The 23,049-nt window shown below is 48.8% G+C and overlaps 1 protein-coding gene across 1 annotated transcript in view; it reads left to right on the top strand.

Moving 5' to 3' along the window:
• ZFAND3 (zinc finger AN1-type containing 3) overlaps window positions 1–23,049 on the top strand; it is a 309,345-nt gene that overhangs the window by 239,870 nt on the left and 46,426 nt on the right. Inside the window, exon 5 of the mRNA XM_089692567.1 lies at window positions 21,370–21,534. Coding sequence (XP_089548693.1) covers window positions 21,370–21,534 — 165 coding nt within the window. The remainder of the gene's footprint in view (window positions 1–21,369; window positions 21,535–23,049) is intronic.

The following is a 23,049-nucleotide window of genomic DNA, read 5'->3' as shown; positions in this document are numbered from 1 at the left end:
GCAGAGACAGAAACTACCTCCGGAAAACTCACCATTGTTGGAGGGGCAGAGACAAACTACCTCCGGAAAACTCACCATTGTGGGAGGGGCAGAGACAGAAACTACCCCTGGAAATCTCACCATTGTGGGAGGGGCAGAGACAGAAACTACCACTGGAAATCTTACTATTGTGGGAGGGGCAGAGACACAATATACTGCAGGAAATCTCACCATTGTGGGAGGGGCAGAGACACAAACTAATGCAGGGAAATTTCACCATTGTGGGAGGGGCAGAGACACAAACTAATGTGGTGAAATTTCACCATTGTGGGAGGGGCAGAGACAGAAACTACTGCAGGAAATCTCACATTGTGGGAGGGGCAGAGACAGAAACTACTGCAGGAAATCTCACCATTGTGGGAGGGGCAGAGACAGAAACTACTGCAGGAAATCTCACCATTGTGGGAGGGGCAGAGACAGAAACTACTGCAGGAAATTTCACCATTGTGGGAGGGGCAAAGACACAAACTAATGCAGGGAAATCTCACCATTGTGGGAGGAGCAGAGACACGAACTACTGTGGGGAAATCTCACCATTCTGGGAGGGGCAGAGACACAAAGTACTGGGGGAAATCTCCCCATTGTGGGAGGGGCAGAGACACAAACTACTGGGGAAAATCTCACCATTGTGGGAGGGGCAGAGACACAAACTACTGGGGGAAATCTCACCATTGTGGGAGGGGCAGAGACACAAAGTACTGGGGGAAATCTCCCCATTGTGGGAGGGGCAGAAACACAAACTACTGTGGGGAAATCTCACCATTGTGGGAGGGGCAGAGACACAAACTACTGTGGGGAAATCTCACCATTGTGGGAGGAGCAGAGACACGAACTACTGTGGGGAAATCTCACCATTGTGGGAGGGGCAGAGACACAAAGTACTGGGGGAAATCTCACCATTGGGCACATAAAGTTGGTCATTTCACATTGTGAAAGGTGTAAAGCTGCTGCAGAGGATATTTCACAGAATCACAGCAAAAGATTGAATTGTAAGGGTCCTTTCAATGACATAGACAATAGATTGTGTATAGGTGTGTGTCTTCATATTTGTATAGCAGAGTGCTGTCAGTCTAACGTTTCGGGCACTGAAAGCAAGAAAGTTTTGAGGCCACTTTAAGGAGCAGTAGGTTTCTAGGGAGGCCCCCAGCAGTATGACGATGCTCCTCCATAGGCCATCGAGGAAGCTTGCAAAGCAGAAATTTGCTAGGATGCCTTGGTGAACCGCGGTGCCGCCCTCATAGCCGTGCAGTGCGGAGGAGTCATGTGATTTATAACTCTGGCTGAACAGAATTATGAATATTTTATCAGTAGAATAGCCCACGTATTGGTGTTTCTGCAATGTATTTTCTGTTGGATGGTAGTGACAACATCATCGTTTATAGTCTTATCTGTATACGTGGAACTGTATACCATTTATAATCTCCTGTAAGTCTCGTTGGCGTACAGCACACATACAGCCTAGCCGTCGCATGCTGCGCCGTTCTCTTCCTTCTTAGCGGTAAATGAGATGGAGATTACCAGCTGGGAGATGCCGGAATCCCACCGTTACGACCTCTTAAGAAACTCGTCTAATCCGCAGAGTGGAAATCGCTAATTACTGACAACTCTTCTTCCCTCTCTCGTGAGGCTGAGAGAACCGCCAGCGCTTGGCCGTGGCCCCCGAGGATGAAACGATCTGTCCCCAGCTTAACACTTGGAGAGGGTCACGCAGACACTCTGCAGAGGGAGGCCAGGGTCACCAAGCTTCTCCTACGGGGCCAATTACTAAAAGGGCGAAGATGATAGATTTTTTTCCAGTGACAGTTTTGTCGGTTTACAGAGCTGCCGTTGGTGATTTTATCTGCTTATTTCACCATATTGTGAAGCGGGTGAAAATGGCTCCACTGGTATCTGTTTTTATAGGTGACCTCACCTGTTTACGAAGACTTGAAGCCTGTTTTCCTCCCAACGTTCATTGGTGGACAATGGACTCAACATATGGATGCAGGTTCATCCTCTAGAACAGCCTTTCTCAACCAGGGTGCCTTCGGGCTTCTTCAGGGGTGCCTTCAGGCTTCTTCAGGGGTGCCTTCAGGTTTCTTCAGGGGTGCCTTCAGGTTTCTTCAGGGGTGCCTTGGCAAAATGCCCAAACATTGTATGCAAGCCAGCAGGTGGATCAATCCTGCCTTTTTAGTACACAAAGCCACAGGTTTTCATTGTGCACTTTTATGACCTCCTAGCTGCCTGCATCCTAACAACCAAAGATATCAGTTGATAAGAAGGATGTCGGGTGCATGCACCTCATCCTTGTTTGGCCCTCTCCTGCCCCTCTCCATCAGCACTGGGGTCACATTAACAGAGTGAGGGAGAGAAAATGAGAGAGACACACTGGAATACTCGTCAGTACCAGTGTTCAAAGGTGTATTTACTTTGGAAAAATAAATCGCCTCTAATGTTGGGTGTACTGGATGTGGGTAGAATAGTTTTTTACATTTTAGATTGGGGTACCTTGAGATTATCCATAATTTTAAAGGGTGCCTTGATTGAAAAAAAGTTGAGAAACACTGATCTAGAACAGCCATTCTCAGCTAGCATTACATGGAACTCTAGGGTTCCTTCAGAGGTTGCTAGGGGTTCCTTGAGATATACACTGTCACCGGCCACTTTATTAGGTACACCTTGCCTAGTGCCAAGAAAATATCCCCCACTTTATGAAACCACCAGCCTGAATCGTTGATGCAAGGCAGGATGGATCCACTACGCCATGACACCACCACCAGCCTGAACCGTTGATACAAGGCAGGATGGATCCATCAGACCATGACACCACCACCAGCCTGAACCGTTGATACAAGGCAGGATGGATCCACCACACCATGACACCACCACTACCACCAGCCTGAACCGTTGATACAAGGCAGGATGGATCCACCACACCATGACACCACCACCACCAGCCTGAACCTTTGATACAAGGCAGGATGGATCCACCACACCATGACACCACCATCAGCCTGAACCGCTGATACAAGGCAGGATGGATCCACCACACCATGACACCACCACCCTCCTATGTCCATAGGAGGGTGACTATGGGAAGGTTTGACCATTCTTCCAGAAGCACATTTGTCAGGTCAGGCACTGATGTCGGGGGAGGAGGCCTGGCTCGCAGTCTCCGCTCTAATTCATCCCAAAGGTGTTCTATGGGGTTGAGGTCAGGACTCTGTGCAGGACAGTCAAGTTCCTCCACCCCAAACTGGCTCCTCCATGTCTTTATGGTCCTTGCTTTGTGCACTGGTGTGCAGTCATGTTGGAGCAGGAAGGGGCCATCCCTAAGCTCTTCCCACAAAGTTGGGAGCACAAACTTGTCCAAAATGTCTTGGTATGCTGACGCCTTAAGCGTTCCCTTCTCTGGAACTAGGGGGCCAAGCCCAACCCCTGAAAAACATCCCCACGCCATAATCCCTCCTCCACCAAACATTACACTTGGCACAATGCAGTCAGGCAAGTACCGTTCTCCAGGCAACCACCAAACCCAGACACTTCCATCGGATTGTCAGACAGAGAAGCATGATTGGTCACCCCAGAGAACACGTCTCCACTGCTCTAGAGTCCAGTGGCGGCGTGCTTTACACCATGGCATCCGGCGCTTTGCATTGCTCTTGGTGATGGAAGGCTTGGATGCAGCTGCTCGGCCATAGAAACCCATTCCATGAAGCTCTCTACGCACTGTTGTTGGGCTCATCTGAAGGCCACACCAAGTTTGGAGGTCTTTAGCTATTGACTCTGCAGACAGTTGGCGAATTCTGCGCACTGTGCGCTTCAGCATGCGCTGACCCCGCCCTGTCATGTGACGTGGCCTACCACTTGGTGGCTGCGTTGCTGTTGTTCCCAATGGTTTCCACTTTGTTATAATCCCACTAACAGTTGAGCGTGGAATATTTAGTAGCCAAGAAATGTCACGGATGGACTTATTGCACAGGTGACCACCTATCACGGGACCACGCTTGGAGTCACTGAGCTCCTGAGAGCGACCCATTCTTTCACCAATGTTTGTAGAAGCCGTCTGCATGCCTAGGGGCTTGATTGTATACACCTGTGTCCATGGAGGGGATTGGAACACCTGAATCACATGATTGGGAGGGCGGGGACAATACTTTTGGCAATATAGTGTATGTCAGCTATTAAAAAAATGTATAATAAAAATATGTAATTGTGTGGGACCACAGCGTGTAGGGTCCTCCAGTGCAGAGGCCGATGTTGACTGGTTCAGTTTTTATGGTTATACTAGGTGGAGAGGAAGATGTTGACACAACATAGATTTGAGACAAGAAGAAAGCGGAACTTCACTCTCTCATTCAACATGGACTATTTGTAATCCTTTTTCCGCTAGTATTAGTACATACACAGGAAGGTATATCATATTAATTTGCTTTAAACTTTTATTTTACATTTCTTCAGTTACTTCCTGGTTTCTGGCCTAGGCAAATGATGCCATACATCCCATGAGTCTTTAGGAGGAGAGGATGGGCTTTCTCAAATAATAAGCACACCCTCCTGCTTGCATGCCTGAACTAAGAGCAGATGGATTCCAGGAAGTACCATATTTTTTGCTCCATAAGACGCACTTTTTTGCCCCAAAAAAATGGAAATTGCCTGTGCGTCTTATGGAGCGGCCGTACTGGTATTCCTGTTCCCGCTGTGTTAGAATGCCGGTCCGGCCGCTCGGCTCTTCTGTGCAGCAGAACCTGCTCTTCGGTCCAGCAGTGTCCTCACTGTCTTCTCTCCCTGGCGCTGGTATCTTTAGTGTGGGCACCCGGCTGTGACAGCTTGCGGCCTCACAGCCGGGTTCCCACTGTGCATGTGCGAGAAGCCTGTCACATGTCCCAGAAGACTACGGGGAGGGAGGACAACTCCACGGAAGTGGGAGCGGGTACCTGTCAAATTCGGATACCTTCCCCCCCCCTTCTGTTCCCCAAAGGTCTGCAGTCATCTCCTGTACTATGTCCGCAGTCTCTGGTCATCTCCTGTACTGTGTCCGCAGTCTCCGGTCATCTCCTGTACTGTGTCCGCAGTCTCTGGTCATCTCCTGTACTATGTCCGCAGTCTCTGGTCATCTCCTGTACTATGTCCGCAGTCTCTGGTCATCTCCTGTACTCTGTCCGCAGTCTCTGGTCATCTCCTGTACTGTGTCTGCAGTCTCTGGTCATCTCCTGTACTGTGTCCGCAGTCTCTGGTCATCTCCTGTACCGTGTCCGCAGTCTCTGGTCATCTCCTGTACTATGTCTGCAGTCTCTGGTCATCCCCTGTACTATGTCCGCAGTCTCTGGTCATCTCCTGTACTATGTCCGCAGTCTCTGGTCATCTCCTGTACTGTGTCCGCAGTCTCTGGTCATCTCCTGTACTGTGTCCGCAGTCTCTGGTCATCCCCTGTACTGTGTCCGCAGTCTCTGGTCATCTCCTGTACTATGTCCGCAGTCTCTGGTCATCCCCTGTACTATGTCCGCAGTCTCTGGCCATCTCCTGTACTGTGTCCGCAGTCTCTGGTCATCTCCTGTACTGTGTCCGCAGTCTCTGGTCATCTCCTGTACTGTGTCCGCAGTCTCTGGTCATCTCCTGTACTGTGTCCGCAGTCTCTGGTCATCCCCTGTACTGTGTCCGCAGTCTCTGGTCATCCCCTGTACTGTGTCCGCAGTCTCTGGTCATCCCCTGTACTGTGTCCGCAGTCTCTGGTCATCTCCTGTACTATGTCCGCAGTCTCTGGTCATCTCCTGTACTATGTCCGCAGTCTCTGGTCATCTCCTGTACTATGTCCGCAGTCTCTGGTCATCTCCTGTACTATGTCCGCAGTCTCTGGTCATCTCCTGTACTATGTCTGCAGTCTCTGGTCATCTCCTGTGCTATGCCTGCAGTCCATTGGTTCAGAATATTCTTTTTCTTGTTTTCCTCTAAAACCCAGGTGTGTATTATGGAGCGAAGAATACAGTAAATGCTACATGAATCATCTGCCCTTACTCACGATGGCTATGGCTAGAAATGCTGGGGGGGAGATTAAAGTGATTTCCCAACAAAGTAAAGCAAAGTAAAGCATGGCGACATGGATGGATGGGGGAGTTTGCTTTAAATATGAATTTTTGGCTTGGGGCGCTGAAATACAGTTTAGTTCCACTTTAAGAAGCATAAAAGTATTTTAGACTCAAAAAGTCGAGTCTCCCTGTTTATAGTGAATCAGCTGTGCAGTGTGGAGTCGTTGGGTCTCGCTGCACAGAACAGGAGAAGGTTGGCAGAGGTAACAGGAGACGGCTACAACAAGGACGCAGATAACAAAACCTGACCGCGTCCCTGATCCTTCCCCGCCATGTTGGGAATTACCGCCGCAGCTGGAATAAAAGGCAGATTTTTGCTGTGTTCATGTCCAGCGGGCGGCTCGTACCGAACTCCGCGCTGGGATTTGGAATCTGGGCTTATTTCTGCCGTTTTGCAGTAAAATAATTCTGCAGTTGTTGTTTTTCTACTGTTTATCCCCCACATCCAGGGAAGCTTTTACCCGCAGTCAGAGACGTGACATTTTGAAGTGTGTGTGATTTGTAAATTGTGTGCTAAATAACTATTCTGAGCGGAGCGCAATCTGCTGTTCCCACATGGTATGCTTAGAGACTTTCACACACTTTGACTTTACAGAAGAAGCAAATACAAGTCTGTCGGAGCGCCAACATGTCAGCTATTCACAAGGAGCAAATGAGGTAAACCGCCATTTAGACCCGTGTGAAGGTGACGGATCTACAGAGCTGTGTCTGATGTCAGAAATAAACATTTCTCTTATATACAGAAGCTCTGACATATACCGCAGCGCTGTACAGAGAACACTGAGCCAGCTATATCAGTCTCTGCACCAGAGGAGCTTACACTCTGTCCCCTCCCCCCGCAGTCACATCAGTCTCTGCACCAGAGGAGCTTACACTCTGTCCCCTCCCCCCGCAGTCACATCAGTCTCTGCACCAGAGGAGCTTACACTCTGTCCCCTCCCCCCGCAGTCACATCAGTCTCTGCACCAGAGGAGCTTACACTCTAATGTCCCCTCCCCCGCAGTCACATCAGTCTCTGCACCAGAGGAGCTTACACTCTAATGTCCCCTCCCCCACAGTCACACACTATTATTATTATACATTTATATAGCTCTGACATATACCACAGTGCTGTACAGAGAACACTGAGCCAGTCACATCAGTCTCTGCACCATAGAAGCTTACACTCTAATGTCCCCCCGCAGTCACACACTATTATTATTATACATTATATAGCTCTGACATATACCGCAGAGCTGTACAGAGATCACTGAGCCAGTCACATCAGTCTGTGTACCAGAGGAGCTTACACTCTAATGTCCCCTCCCCCACAGTCACATCAGTCTCTGTAGCAGAGGAGCGTACACTCCAATGTCCCCTCCCCCACAGTCACATCAGTCTCTGTACCAGAGGAGCTTACACTCTAATGTCCCCTCCCCCACAGTCACATCAGTCTCTGTAGCAGAGGAGCATACACTCCAATGTCCCCTCCCCCACAGTCACATCAGTCTCTGTACCAGAGGAGCTTACACTCTAATGTCCTCTCCCCCACAGTCACATCAGTCTCCTCACCAGAGGAGCTTACACTCTAATGTCCCCTCCCCCACAGTCACATCAGTCTCTGTACCAGAGAAGCTTACACTCTAATGTCCTCTCCCCCACAGTCACACACTATTACTATACATTTATATAGCTCTGACATATACCGCAGTGCTGTACAGAGAACACTGAGCCAGTCACATCAGTCTCTGTACCAGAAGAGCTTACACTCTAATGTCCCCTCCCCCACAGTCACATCAGTCTTTGTACTAGAGGGGCTTCACTGTAACTGGCTCAGTGTTCTCTGTACAGCGCTGCGGTATATGTCAGAGCTATATAAATGTATAATAATAATAGTGTGTGACTGCGGTGGGGCCATTAGAGTGTAAGCTCCTCTGGTACAGAGACTGATGTGACTGTGGGGGGGGGGACATTAGAGTGTAAGCTCCTCTGGTACAGAGACTGATATGACTGTGGGGGAGGGGCCATTAGAGTGTAAGCTCCTCTGGTGCAGAGACTGATGTGACTGTGGGGGAGGGGCCATTAGAGTGTAAGCTCCTCTGGTACAGAGACTGATGTGACTGTGGGGGGAGGGGACATTAGAGTGTAAGCTCCTCTGGTACAGAGACTGATGTGACTGTGGGGGGAGGGGACATTAGAGTGTAAGCTCCTCTGGTACAGAGACTGATGGGACTGGGGGAGGGTACATTAGAGTGTAAGCTCCTCTGGTACAGAGACTGATGTGACTGGCTCAGTGATCTCTGTACAGCACTGCGGTATATGTCAGAGCTATATAAATGTATAATAGTGTGTGACTGTGGTGGGGCCATTAGAGTGTAAGCTCCTCTGGTACAGAGACTGTTATGACTGGCTCAGTGATCACTGTACAGCGCTGCGGTATATGTCAGTTATATAAATATATCATAAAAGTGACATAGATTTGAAAAGCTATTTTTTTTTTTTAAGCAAACGTATTTCAGACTCAAAAAATAATCTCCCTGTTTATAGTGAATCAGCTGTGCAGTGTGGAGTTGTTGGGTCTCGCTGCACAGAACAGGAGAAGGTTGGCAGAGGTAACAGGAGACGGCTACAACAAGGACGCAGATAACAAAACCTGACCGCGTTCCTGATCCTTCCCCGCCATGTTGGGAATTACTGAAGCAGCTGAAATAAAAGGCAGATTCTTCATGTGTTCATGTCCAGCGGGCGGCTCATACTGTAACCCAGCGCTGCGATTTGGAATCTGGTCTTATTGAAAAAGTATTGAAGCCAGAGAACTAGCATTTTCAGAGAGAAGTACTAACCCCCCCCAAGTGCAGCTTCCTTTAGGACTCCAGCGTTCCCATTGATTAATTTGAATGTGCTTTTTGCTGATCATTTTTGAAGCCACCTTTCCAAAATAAATCTTCTTGTTGCATGAGCCCTTCCACTGCTCCCTCTTTTATCAGGTAGAAGAGCGGTGGATTCTTCTATGGGCCAGAGGATCTCAGGGTAGATAAAAGGGTTGATATTCTGTACCCACCACAGGAAGCTGCCATTAAACTCCGAAGGTTTGCCTGTATCTCACCGTCTCTTGGCCTCAGAAGACTCCAGCAAATTATTTTCATGCCAGTATTCGGAATTCAGGGTCCACGTTGACCCAAGAGTTTAGGTTCCCACCAGTTTGACAGACACAAGTCAGAATGCATTTTTTTGTTTTTTAAAACGGCAGCCGAAACAACAGGGACATCTGAGGAGGCAAAACAAACACATGAATAAGTCATGGTTGAAGTGGAGGAAGGCACCGAAAATTAAACAAAGCAGAGACGGGGAGAGAATTATACAAGTATCTGAAATATCTCATGAAGACGAAGGAAGAGTTGATGTTGCAGTGGATGTTCTACTCTCGGAGCATTTATGGTGGAGATGGTAACAGGAATATATCTCATATTTCAACCTTACACTGTCCTTTTATGTTTTACATTTTTTGCTAAATGTGGCTGCTTGTTTTCACCCGTGTTATCTATTGGTGAAAGTATGTGGAACGTCCACAGATGATTTGGTTCAGGTGTCTCCAGTAAAGGGTCCTGTTAATACTCCATCATACAAAGACATTGCAGAGAGTTGGCTCTTCCTTGTGCCAACAGTTTGGTGAAGACCCTTTTCTGTTCCAGCATGACTGTGCCCCTGTGTACAAATCCAGCTCCATGAAGACATGGTTTGACCAGTTTGGTGTGGAGGAACTCAAGTATCCTACACAGACTCCTGACCTCAACCCTACTGAACACCTTTGGGATTAATTAGAATGCCAATGGTGAGCCAGATCTTCTCCTCCTACAGCAGTTCCTGACCTCACAGATGGACACAAATTCCCACGGACACTCAAAAATCTTGTGGAAAGTCTTCCCTGGGGAGTGGAGAATTTTGTAGACACAGAGGGGACAGATCCATATTAATGGCCATAGTTTTTAGTGAAGGGACCTGTTAATTCTACATCCTACAAAGACATTGTAGACAATTGTGCTTTTTCTAACCTTGTAACAGTTTGGTGAAGAAACTTTTCTGTTTCACCACATGTGTGCCCTGTGTACAAAACCAGCTCCATAAAGACATGGTTTGACCAGTTTGGTGTAGAGCAGCGGTTCTCAACCTGGGGGTCGCGACCCCTTTGGGGGTCGAACGACACTTTCCCAGGGGTCGCCTAAGACCATCGGAAAACACATATTTCCGATGGCCTTAGGAACCGAGACACCGCTCCTTGATCCGTCTGCAGGTGTGGGCGGGATGACATGCCGTCCCTGTCATCTGGACACACCCCCGGGATCAATCCTTCCTCGTCGGTGATTGGCCGCCGGAACTGTAGCTCAAGAGAGGCACACAGGCGGCCAATCACCGGCGAGGAGGTGGAGCTTGGAAAGGAGGAGCCGAGCGGCACCGCGAAGCACGAGCGAGTGAAGAGGAGGAAAGCGGCCGGAGAAGGAAGCCATCTGACCGGTAAGTGTTTGTACCATGGGAGAGGGAGGGAGCGAGCGAGCCCAGGCTGGAGCAGGGGTCAGCAAGGTAAGTATCATTGGTGTCAGTGGGAGGAATAGTGCCCAATCATTGGTGTCACTATTACCAATGATGGGGCACTATTCCTCCCCCCACTGACACCAACGATGGGGCACTATTCCTCCCACTGACACCAACGATGGGGCACTATTCCTCCCACTGACACCAACGATGGGGCACTATTCCCCCCACTGACACCAATGATGGGGCACTATTCCTCCCACTGACACCAACGATGGGGCACTATTCCTCCCACTGACACCAACGATGGGGCACTATTCCTCCCACTGACACCAACGATGGGGCACTATTCCTCCCACTGACACCAACGATGGGGCACTATTCCTCCCACTGACACCAACGATGGGGCACTATTCCTCCCACTGACACCAACGATGGGGCACTATACTTCCCTCTGACACCAACGATGGGGCACTATTCCTCCCACTGACACCAACGATGGGGCACTATTCCTCCCACTGACACCAACGATGGGGCACTATTCCTCCCACTGACACCAACGATGGGGCACTATTCCTCCCACTGACACCAACGATGGGGCACTATTCCTCCCACTGACACCAACGATGGGGCACTATACTTCCCTCTGATACCAACGATGGGGCACTATTCCTCCCACTGACACCAATGTTGGGGCACTATTGCTCCCCCTGATGCCAACGATGGGGCACTATTCCTCCCACTGACACCAATGATGGGGCACTATTCCTCCCACTGACACCAATGATGGGGGCACTATTCCTCCCACTGATAGCAATGATGGGGCACTATTCCTCCCACTGACACCAATAATGGGGCCGTATTCCCCCCACTGACACCAATAATGGGGCACTATTCCTCCCACTGACACCAGTGATGGGGCACTATTCCTCCCACTGACACCAGTGATGGGGCACTATTCCTCCCACTGACACCAGTGATGGGGCACTATTCCTCCCACTGACACCAGTGATGGGACACTATTCCTCCCACTGACACCAGTGATGGGGCACTATTCCTCCCACTGACACCAGTGATGGGGCACTATTCCTCCCACTGACACCAGTGATGGGGCACTATTCCTCCCACTGACACCAGTGATGGGACACTATTCCTCCCACTGACACCAGTGATGGGGCACTATTCCTCCCACTGACACCAATGATGGGGCACTATTCCCCCCACTGACACCAATGATGGGGCACTATTCCCCCCACTGACACCAATGATGGGGCACTATTCCCCCCACTGACACCAATGATGGGGCACTATTCCCCCCACTGACACCAATGATGGGGCACTATTCCCCCCACTGACACCAATGATGGGGCACTATTCCCCCCACTGACACCAATGATGGGGCACTATTCCCCCCACTGACACCAATGATGGGGCACTATTCCCCCCACTGACACCAATGATGGGGCACTATTCCCCCCACTGACACCAATGATGGGGCACTATTCCCCCCACTGACACCAATGATGGGGCACTATTCCCCCCACTGACACCAATGATGGGGCACTATTCCCCCCACTGACACCTATGATGGGGCACTATTCCTCCCACTGACACCAACGATGGGGCACTATTCCTCCCACTGACACCAACGATGGGGCACTATTCCTCCCCCCACTGACACCAACGATGGGGCACTATTCCTCCCCCCACTGACACCAACGATGGGGCACTATTCCTCCCCCCACTGACACCAACGATGGGGCACTATTCCTCCCCCCACTGACACCAACGATGGGGCACTATTCCTCCCCCCACTGACACCAACGATGGGGCACTATTCCTCCCCCCACTGACACCAACGATGGGGCACTATTCCTCCCCCCACTGACACCAACGATGGGGCACTATTCCTCCCCCCACTGACACCAACGATGGGGCACTATTCCTCCCCCCACTGACACCAACGATGGGGCACTATTCCTCCCCCCACTGACACCAACGATGGGGCACTATTCCTCCCCCCACTGACACCAACGATGGGGCACTATTCCTCCCCCCACTGACACCAACGATGGGGCACTATTCCTCCCCCCACTGACACCAACGATGGGGCACTATTCCTCCCCCCACTGACACCAACGATGGGGCACTATTCCTCCCCCCACTGACACCAACGATGGGGCACTATTCCTCCCACTGACACCAATGATGGGGCCGTATTCCCCCCACTGACACCAATGATGGGGCACTATTCCTCCCACTGACACCAGTGATGGGGCACTATTCCTCCCACTGACACCAGTGATGGGGCACTATTCCTCCCACTGACACCAATGATGGGGCACTATTCCTCCCACTGACACCTATGATGGGGCACTATTCCCACCACTGGCACCAATGATGGGGCACTATTCCTACCACTGACACCAATGATGGGGCACTATTCCTACCACTGACACCAATGATGGGGGCACTATTCCTACCACTGATACCAATGATGGGGGCACTATTCCTACCACTGATACCAATGATGGGGCACTATTCCTCCCATTGACATCAGTGATGGGGCACTATTCCTCCCACTGATATCAATGATGGGACACTATTCCTCCCACTGACACCAATGACGTGGCACTATTCCTCCCACTGATACCAATGATGGGGCACTATTCCTCCCACTGCAAAATTACAGTTATGAAGTAGCAACGAAAATAATTTTATGGTTGGGGGTCACCACAACATGAGGAACTGTATTAAGGGGTCGCGGCATTAGAAAGGTTGAGAACCACTGGTGTAGAGGAACTCGAGTGTCCTTCACAGAGCCCTGACCTCAACTCTACTGAACACCTTTGGTATGAATTGGAACACTGATGGTGAGTCAGGTCTTCTTATCCAAAATCAGTACCAGATCTCAGAAATGGGCACAAATTCTCACAGACACCCTCCAAAATCTTGTTGAACATTTTCCCAGAAGAAGAAGAAGAGTGGGGCCAACTCCATAAAGACATGGTTTGACCAGTTTGGGGTGGAGGAAGTCGAGTGGCCTGCACAAATCCCTGACTCCAACCCTACTGAACATCTTTGGCATGAATCGCAACTCTCAAAGACTCAGCCAAGTGTTCCATCATCAGTACCTGACCTCACAAATAGGCACAGATTCCCACAGACACCTTGTGAAAATCTTGTGGACAGCCTTCCCAGGGAGTGGGGATGATATAGCCACAAATGGGCAACTCCATATTAACGGCCTAAGGGGAACGGCCTTCATGGTTTCTGAAGGGGATGTTCAACAAGCTCATATAGGTGTGATGGTCAGAGGTCCACGAACTGTTGGCTATATAGTGTATCTTTCGAGAACTGCTGGTGAGCCTTTTGTGGTTTGCGTTCCTGCAAGTTTCTTGGTCTTCTCACCTGCCATGACTTCTACTCTACCTTTTTAGATGTCTTCCTTTTAACTAGTACTGTATACGTTCGTGAAACTGGAGTTGTTTTCCACAGCAACCAGAGTCCTAGCTTCATCTGAGAGATTATCTTTGGTTTCTATGGCCAACTACTGTTACCCCCAGTGTGTGAATATCCTACCTCTGGGGTCCCCAGGAAACCCAAGAGCCAGAATCATGGACATCTCATTATTTTTCCATGGGCTGGGCCTTTAACCTTTATGCTGCCTTGAGCTGTCAAAATTTATGGTTTACTCTAAACTGATGATCTGTAAAGGCTTTTAAATCGTCACCCATGGACATTTTTAGGTTCCATAGTTTATCACCATTTTATGGGTGCGCACAGTTTCAAGGCTTAACATGTTTGGTGTTTATGTAGTAGACCCAACCCTATCTTTTATATTTTAGTGGAAAAAAAATAGGTATTCTGTTTGTGTGCACAAAAACTCATTTTAGTTTGTTTATTTCTGAAAATGTGTGTTTGCAAAATGGCTGAGCAGATATCATGTGACAAAAAAAAATTAGCTGCCACCAATTTATTCTCCAGGGACTCTGCTTTCAGAAAATATGGAATTTATATAGAATATTTTAGATTTTAAATGTAAAAAATTGACCCGGTAGACAAGTGGTCAAAAAGAGGATGTTTTCTGGTTTATTATTATTATACAGGATTTATATTATTATTATTATTATTATTATTATTATTATACAGGATTTATATATTATTGTTATTATTATACAGGATTTATATTATTATTATTATTATACAGGATTTATATATTATTATTATTATTATTATTATACAAGATTTATATTATTATTATTATACAGGATTTATATTATTATTATTATTATTATTATACAGGATTTATATTATTATTATTATACAGGATTTATATTATTATACAGGATTTATATTATTATTATTATTATTATACAGGATTTATATTATTATTATTATACAGGATTTATATTATTATTATTATTATACAGGATTTATATTATTATTATTATTATTATTATACAGGATTTATATTATTATTATTATACAGGATTTATATTATTATTATTATTATACAGGATTTATATTATTATTATTATACAGGATTTATATTATTATTATTATTATACAGGATTTATGGCGCCAACAGTTTTCTCAGCACTTTACAATATAACGGGAGACAATACAGCAACAATACAGTTCAATACAAGAGGGATAGGAGGGCCCTGATCCTTGGAGCTTACAATCTAAGAGGGAGGGGCTAGTGGTACAAAAGGTAGTAACTGTGGGGGATGGACCAGGGGCGGACTGACAACTCATGGGGCCCCCGGGCAATAGGGGATCATGGGGCCCCTGTGTCCTTGCCCAAACTCAAAAAAGCCTATGAAAAAGGTACCAGGGGCATCTCATGGGGCCCCCTACTGATCCCGGGCCCTCGGGCAGTGCCCGAGTTTCCAGATGGTCAGTCTGCCCCTGGGATGGACTGGTTGGAAGAGTAGAAGATTCCAGTATTAGCTGAGGGCAGGATAGGCTTCCCTGAAGAGAGAGGTTTTTTTCAGAGATCGCCTAAAAGTGAGCAGAGTAGGCGATAGTCTGATAAATTGGGGTAGAGAGTTCCAGAGGATGGGGGAAGCTTTGAAGAAGTCCTGGAGACAAGCATGGGAGGAGGAGAGAAGGGCGCTAGAGAGTAGGAGGTCTTGCGATGAGCGGAGAGGATGGTTTGGGTGGTATTTAGAGATAAGATCAGTGATGTAATTTTGTGTGGATGTTTATATGGATTTGTATTCACTTCCTGTTGTGCCTCTGGGACAGGAAGTGAGAGGAAATCTCAGTGAGGTCAAAGACAGATATAAAATTGTGACGGAGGTTCTCATTCTTCCCAATGTTGCCATAAATGCAAAAACAATATTGCCCGTTGGAGTTCCCGAGCTCTGAGCTTGGATCTTGGAATATTGCTTTCATCTATACATGTGGCATAATAGCCAGCTACGTCAGGCTGGAAGCAGGTGACAGGTGCTCTTCATGTGAGCCGGCTGCTGCCGAACGTTCGATGAGATGCCGTTTTCGGGATGTGACCTCTTGTTTTTATCATTGGAGAAGTGTCTGTGTCCTCGGAATAAACACGCTGTTCTGGGAAAAACATAATTAGATTCATTTTGGGGTCAGCAGGCTCTTGACTTGTCTTAGGAACATTTCAAGAGTTTCCACTTCACACTTCTCATCCCGCTAACGTGCATGCTTTGCATACCGATTGTTTGATTTGTCAGGTAGCAGCAGAACGGGGAGCCGGGAAATCAGCAGCTCTGAGATTCGCCCTCCTCCTGGGGGCTGCGGCGGCCCTCCGATTTTAATTCAGGTTCAATGACTTATGGGAAAACTCTTTTATGGAACAGGCCTGAGAGCCAGCGCTTCGCCCGCTTTACACCCCAATATAGATAATTCTGTCATTTTAGTGATTGCTGTTGGGAGAATTGTCATCAGGAATGTTAAATCATCCTCCGACTTCCCTTCAGTCTTGCACAGGTGTACTGGCTCCTCCCCTTCAGTCTTGCACAGGTGTACCAGACCCTCCCCTTCAGTCTTGCACAGGTGTACCGGCTCCTCCCCTTCAGTCTTGCACAGGTGTACCGCCTCCTCCCCTTCAGTCTTGCACAGGTGTACCAGCTCCTCCCCTTCAGTCTTGCACAGGTGTACCGGCTCCTCCCCTTCAGTCTTGCACAGGTGTACCGGCTCCTCCCCTTCAGTCTTGCACAGGTGTACCGTCTCCTCCCCTTCAGTCTTGCACAGGTGTACCGGCTCCTCCCCTTCAGTCTTGCACAGGTGTACCGTCTCCTCCCATTCAGTCTTGCACAGGTGTACCGGCTCCTCCCCTTCAGTCTTGCACAGGTGTACCGGCTCCTCCCATTCAGTCTTGCACAGGTGTACCGGCTCCTCCCCTTCAGTCTTGCACAGGTGTACAGGCTCCTCCCCTTCAGTCTTGCACAGGTGTACCGACTCCTCCCCTTCAGTCTGGCACAGGTGTTCCGGCTCCTCCCCCCTCAGTCTTGCACAGGTGTACGGGCTCCTCCCCTTCAGTCTTGCACAGGTGTACCGACTCCTCCCCTTCAGTCTGGCACAGGTGTTCCGGCTCCTCCCCCATCAGTCTTGCACAGGTGTACCGACTCCTCCCCTTCAGTCTAGCACAGGTGTACCAGCTCCTTCCCTTCAGTCTTGCACAGGTGTTCCGGCTCCTCCCCCTCAGTCTTGCACAGGTGTTCCGGCTCCTCCCCCCTCAGTCTTGCACAGGTGTATCGGCTCCTCCCCTTCAGTCTTGCACAGGTGTTCCGGCTCCTCCCCCCTCAGTCTTGCACAGGTGTACCGGCTCCTCCCCTGGACCGAAACGGCTTCTTCTGATTTCACCGCACACTGTGAGCTTTTCACAACGTGCATTAGAAGCTGCAGCAAGTCACCATTTCCTGGTTGGAGGATGTCCAACATGAATGTCCCTGGCCCGCCCCTTTCATTCATTGGATTTCAGCTCTTTCAATCTTGAGGACTCAGCATCACATGAGGGTATTACGTAGGGTAGTCTGCATGCAAATACAGCCTGTCTAGGAACGCCCACTTCTCCAGACTGACACCCGCCTATCGAGGCATTTTTATATTTGCATAACTCCTCCCATGAGCCAGCCCACTGCTTGCATCAGGGCTGAGGACTCTTGAGAGGAGTACTGAGGCAAGGTGATGGGAAGTTTTCAGGAAGCAATGTACAGCCTTCTGCCTGCCCCTCCCACCAGCCATGATCTTCCTGTATTGCACAGAGAGGCACAGAGACCCAAGGTATAATAAATAAGATATGTAATGGAAACTGACATTTTAGGGGGTGGGGGGACCTGGAAAGCCAAACATTTAGGCCGTTCAAATTCCAGCTTTAAATCTTACACTCAGAAGTGATTTGTGGGCTAAAAGTTAAAAACATCTGAAGGTTTTTTATTGGTGACTTGTGTCCCCGTTAGGGAGTTTTTAGGTTCACTTCCTGTCTTCAAATCATATGACGCCACTAGTTCTCCAAGTCCCTACCCATAGGAAGCCACTGGTCCTCCAAGTCCCTACCCATAGGAAGCCACTAGTCCTCCAAGTCCCTACCCATAGGAAGCCACTAGTCCTCCAAGTCCCTACCCATAGGAAGCCACTAGTCCTCCAAGTCCCTACCCATAGGAAGCCACTAGTCCTCCAAGTCCCTACCCATAGGAAGCCACTAGTCCTCCAAGTCCCTACCCATAGGAAGCCACTAGTCCTCCAAGTCCCTACCCATAGGAAGCCACTAGTCCTCCAAGTCCCTACCCATAGGAAGCCACTAGTTCTCCAAGTCCCTACCCCTAGAAAGCCACTAGTCCTCCAAGTCCCTACCCATAGGAAGCCACTAGTTCTCCAAGTCCCTACCCATAGGAAGCCACTAGTTCTCCAAGTCCCTACCCCTAGAAAGCCACTAGTCCTCCAAATCCCTACCCCTAGAAAGCCACTAGTTCTCCAAGTCCCTATCCATAGAAAGCCACTAGTTTTCCAAGTCCCTACCCATAGGAAGCCACTAGTCCTCCAAGTCCCTACCTATAGGAAGCCACTAGTCCTCCAAGTCCCTACCCCTAGAAAGCCACTAGTCCTCCAAGTCCCCACCCATAGGAAGCCACTAGTTCTCCAAGTCCCTATCCATAGAAAGCCACTAGTCCTCCAAGTCCCTACCATAGGAAGCCACTAGTCTTCCAAGGTCCCACCCATAGGAAGCCACTAGTCCTCCAAGTTCCTATCCATGGGAAGCCACTAATCCTCCAAGTCCCTACCCATAGGAGGCCACTAGTCCTCCAAGTCCCTACCCATAGGAAGCCACTAGTCCTCCAAGTCCCTACCCATAGGAAGCCACTAGTTCTCCAAGTCCCTACCCATAGGAAGCCACTAGTCCTCCAAGTCCCTACCCATAGGAAGCCACTAGTTCTCCAAGTCCCTACCCATAGGAAGCCACTAGTCCTCCAAATCCCTACCCATAGGAAGCCACTAGTCCTCCAAATCCCTACCCCTAGAAAGCTACTAGTTCTCCAAGTCCCTATCCATAGAAAGCCACTAGTTCTCCAAGTCCCTACCCATAGGAAGCCACTAGTCCTCCTAGTCCCTACCTATAGGAAGCCACTAGTCCTCCAAGTCCCTACCCCTAGAAAGCCACTAGTCCTCCAAGTCCCCACCCATAGGAAGCCACTAGTTCTCCAAGTCCCTATCCATAGAAAGCCACTAGTCCTCCAAGTCCCTACCATAGGAAGCCACTAGTCCTCCAAGGTCCCACCCATAGGAAGCCACTAGTCCTCCAAGTTCCTATCCATGGGAAGCCACTAATCCTCCAAGTCCCTACCCATAGGAGGCCACTAGTCCTCCAAATCCCTATCCATAGGAAGCCACTAGTCCTCCAAATCCCTACCCATAGGAAGCCACTAGTCCTCCAAGTCCCTACCTATAGGAAGCCACTAGTCCTCCAAGTCCCTACCCATAGGAAGCCACTAGTCCTCCAAGTCCCTACCCATAGAAAGTCACCAGTCCTCCCAGTCCCTTCCCATAGAAAGTCACCAGTCCTCTAAGTCCCTACCCATAAGAAGCCACTAGTCCTTCAAGTCTCTACCCATAGGAAACCGCTAGCCCTCCAAGTTCCTACCGAAATGAAGCCACTAGCCCTCCAAGTTTGTACCCACAGGAAGTCACTAGCCTACGTATAGGAAGCCACTAGTCCTGCAAATCTCTACCCATAGGAAGCTTCTAGTACTCCAAGTTCCTACGCATAGGAAGCCACTTTCTCACTTCTCACATAAATCCTTGGAGCCTTTGCTGTTCTTGGCTGTGTTCACAAGTGCTTGACATAGATCAGTCCCTTGTGACTTCCTGCAAAGTTACAATGTTGTAGTCTAGTCACTGGGGGAGGAGACTGAGGAAATGCTTCCTCCTCCCTCTACAAAGTTACAATGAACAGTCTGATCACTGGGGGAGGGGAGACTGAGGAAATGCCTCCTCCTCCTTCTACAAAGTTACAAGGTACAGTCCGATTGCTGGGGGAGGGGAGACTGAGGAAATGCTTCTTCTTCCTTCTACAAAGTTACAATGTACAGTCTGATCACTGGGGGAGGGGAGACTGAGGAAATGCTCCCTCCTCCTCCTACAAAGTTACAATGTACAGTCTGATCACTGGGGGAGGGGAGACTGAGGAAATGCTCCCTCCTCCTTCTACAAAGTTACAATGTACAGTCTGATCACTGGGGGAGGGGAGACTGAGGAAATGCCTCCTCCGTCTACAAAGTTACAATGTACAGTCCGATTACTGGGGGAGGGGAGACTGAGGAAATGCCGCCTCCTCCTCCTTCTACAAAGTTACAATGTACAGTCCGATCACTGGGGGAGGGGAGACTGAAGAAATGCCTCCTCCTCTTTCTACAAAGTTACAATGTACAGTCTGATCACTGGGGGAGGGGAGACTGATGAAATGCCTCCTCCTACAAAGTTACAATGTACAGTCTGATCACTGGGGGAGGGGAGACTGAGGAAATGCCTCCTACAAAGTTACAATGTAAAGTCCGATCGCTGGGGGAGGGGAGACTGAGGAAATGTGTCCTCCTTCTACAAAGTTACAATGTACAGTCCGATCGCTGGGGGAGGGGAGACTGAGGAAATGCCTCCTCCTCCTTCTACAAAGTTACAAGGTACAGTCCGATTGCTGGGGGAGGGGAGACTGAGGAAATGCTTCTTCTTCCTTCTACAAAGTTACAATGTACAGTCTGATCACTGGGGGAGGGGAGACTGAGGAAATGCCTCCTCCTCCTTCTGCAAAGTTACAATGTACAGTCTGATCACTGGGGGAGGGGAGACTGAGGAAATGCCTCCTACAAAGTTACAATGTACAGTCCGATCGCTGGGGGAGGGGAGACTGAGGAAATGTGTCCTCCTTCTACAAAGTTACAATGTACAGTCCGATCGCTGGGGGAGGGAAGACTGAGGAAATGCCTCCTACAAAGGTACAATGTACAGTCCGATCGCTGGGGGAGGGGAGACTGAGGAAATGCCATCTCCTGCCTGCAGCAGACTGATGACATCTCAGACTAGGCAAAGATACTGATTGCAGCTCAAAGATGGCTTTTTAATGATAAAAGGTATAAAATGATCTCGTTGCTGATTATTGGGAGATGTCGGATGTATTCATACCGTCTTGTTACTGACAGGTCCACTTTAAGTTGCTGAATGTTGCTCTCTCTTTTTGCTGTAGCTTGTTCCTGTGTATTACGTGTTGCCTATTTATTTTCTGCTCCAGATTCCCAATCAGAGGACGAACCATCCCCCACGAAACGGCCTCGACTACTAGACAGCGGCGAAGGGCCCGACAGTAACCGCCCCAAACAGAAGAGCCGCCGCCGCTGCTACCGCTGCCAGATAAAACTGGAGTTGGTACAACAGGAGCTGGGCTCGTGTCGCTGCGGTGAGTGCCATTTTCTGGGGTACGGGCCACTGGTTTAGGTGCCCACTGGCCTGCCAGACGTCAGGTTTGCGGAGCTCACCACCCTAAGGGGAAATATGGGCAGAGCTGGGAGGAGGGAACAATGCCATTCCATGTGGATTGGGGACTGTACAGCTGATTTCCATCCACCCATTCCAGAATTCGATCTGATTCCGGACACACTTGTAGCAATTTGCAGCCAATGTTAGCCGGATTTTGATTGCTAATATTATACAAAGTCATTAAAAGAACCAGGGATGCCTATTAGTAGGAAATAAAATCACCCGGCAAACGTTCATCCGTTTTATGAAATAACATCAATTTAAAGTGCAACTCCAGGTTTTTGACAGACCGATCGCCTAGAGCAGTGGTTCTCAACCTGTGGGTCGCAACCCCTTTGGGGATCGAATGACCCTTTCACGGGGTCGCCTAAGACCATCGGAAAACACATATTTCCGATGGTCTTAGGAACCGAGACACCGCTCCTCTATCCGTCTCCAGGTGGGTCCGCCCACATGCAGATACGCCCACATACGAGTACCTGGCGTGATGACATCATCGCGCCAACCCCATCACATACACCCCGTACAAATACAGGTGTTTGTGACAGGGTTGGCGCCATAATGTACTTATGTGGACCAGCCACACATGTGTAAAGAGCAGCAGTAGAAAGCAGCTACTGTGTAGAGAGCAGCTACTGTGTAGAAAGCAGCTACTGTGCTGAAAACAGCTACTGTGTAGAAAGCAGCTACTGTGCTGAAAACAGCTACTGTGTAGAAAGCCGCTACTGTGCTGAAAGCCGCTACTGTGCTGAAAACAGCTACTGTGTAGAAAGCAGCTACTGTGTTGAAAACAGCTACTGTGTTGAAAACAGCTACTGTGCTGAAAGCAGCTACTGTGTTGAAAGCAGCTACTGTGCTGAAAGCAGCAGTATTGGAGGTAAAATGACACTTCATGAATTATAATTACAATTGTTTTTGTGATGAATCACCATGCTTTACTTATGTTTACTTATTTGTAACAATGACAATCCATCCTGCATATCAGATATTTACATTACGATTCACAATAGTAGCAAAATTACCGATATGAAGTAGCAACGACAATCATTTTATGGTTGGGGGGGGTCACCACAACATGAGGAACTGTACTAAAGGGTCGCGGCATTAGGGAGGTTGCCTACCCCTGGCCTAGAGGAAGGGGACCTCTGTATCTCCAGAACATTGGGGAAATCATGCTTGGTTTTTTTGGTACCCATGACCTCAGGAAAAGATTGGGGTTCTACCTCTGGGCAGGATTTTCTGTACGTGTTTCTAACGGCATCACCGATGGTTACGCAGCCCAATTATGGGATGGATTATTTATTATTTGTATTTATACCTGCACATGGTGACAACATTTCTGGAAATCTGGCCCCATACTTAGATTTTTTTCTACTAGACCTGCCTGTAGTAGAGGTGAGAAGGAAGCCGTGACTGTCAAAGAGATTGTTTGGTT

This window comes from Staurois parvus, unplaced genomic scaffold, assembly GCF_062004578.1.
Source record: "Staurois parvus isolate SC_StPar_1 unplaced genomic scaffold, SC_StPar_1.0 ptg000595l, whole genome shotgun sequence".
Lineage (NCBI taxonomy): Eukaryota > Metazoa > Chordata > Amphibia > Anura > Ranidae > Staurois > Staurois parvus.
This window is presented reverse-complemented; position numbering and strand designations above follow the sequence as displayed.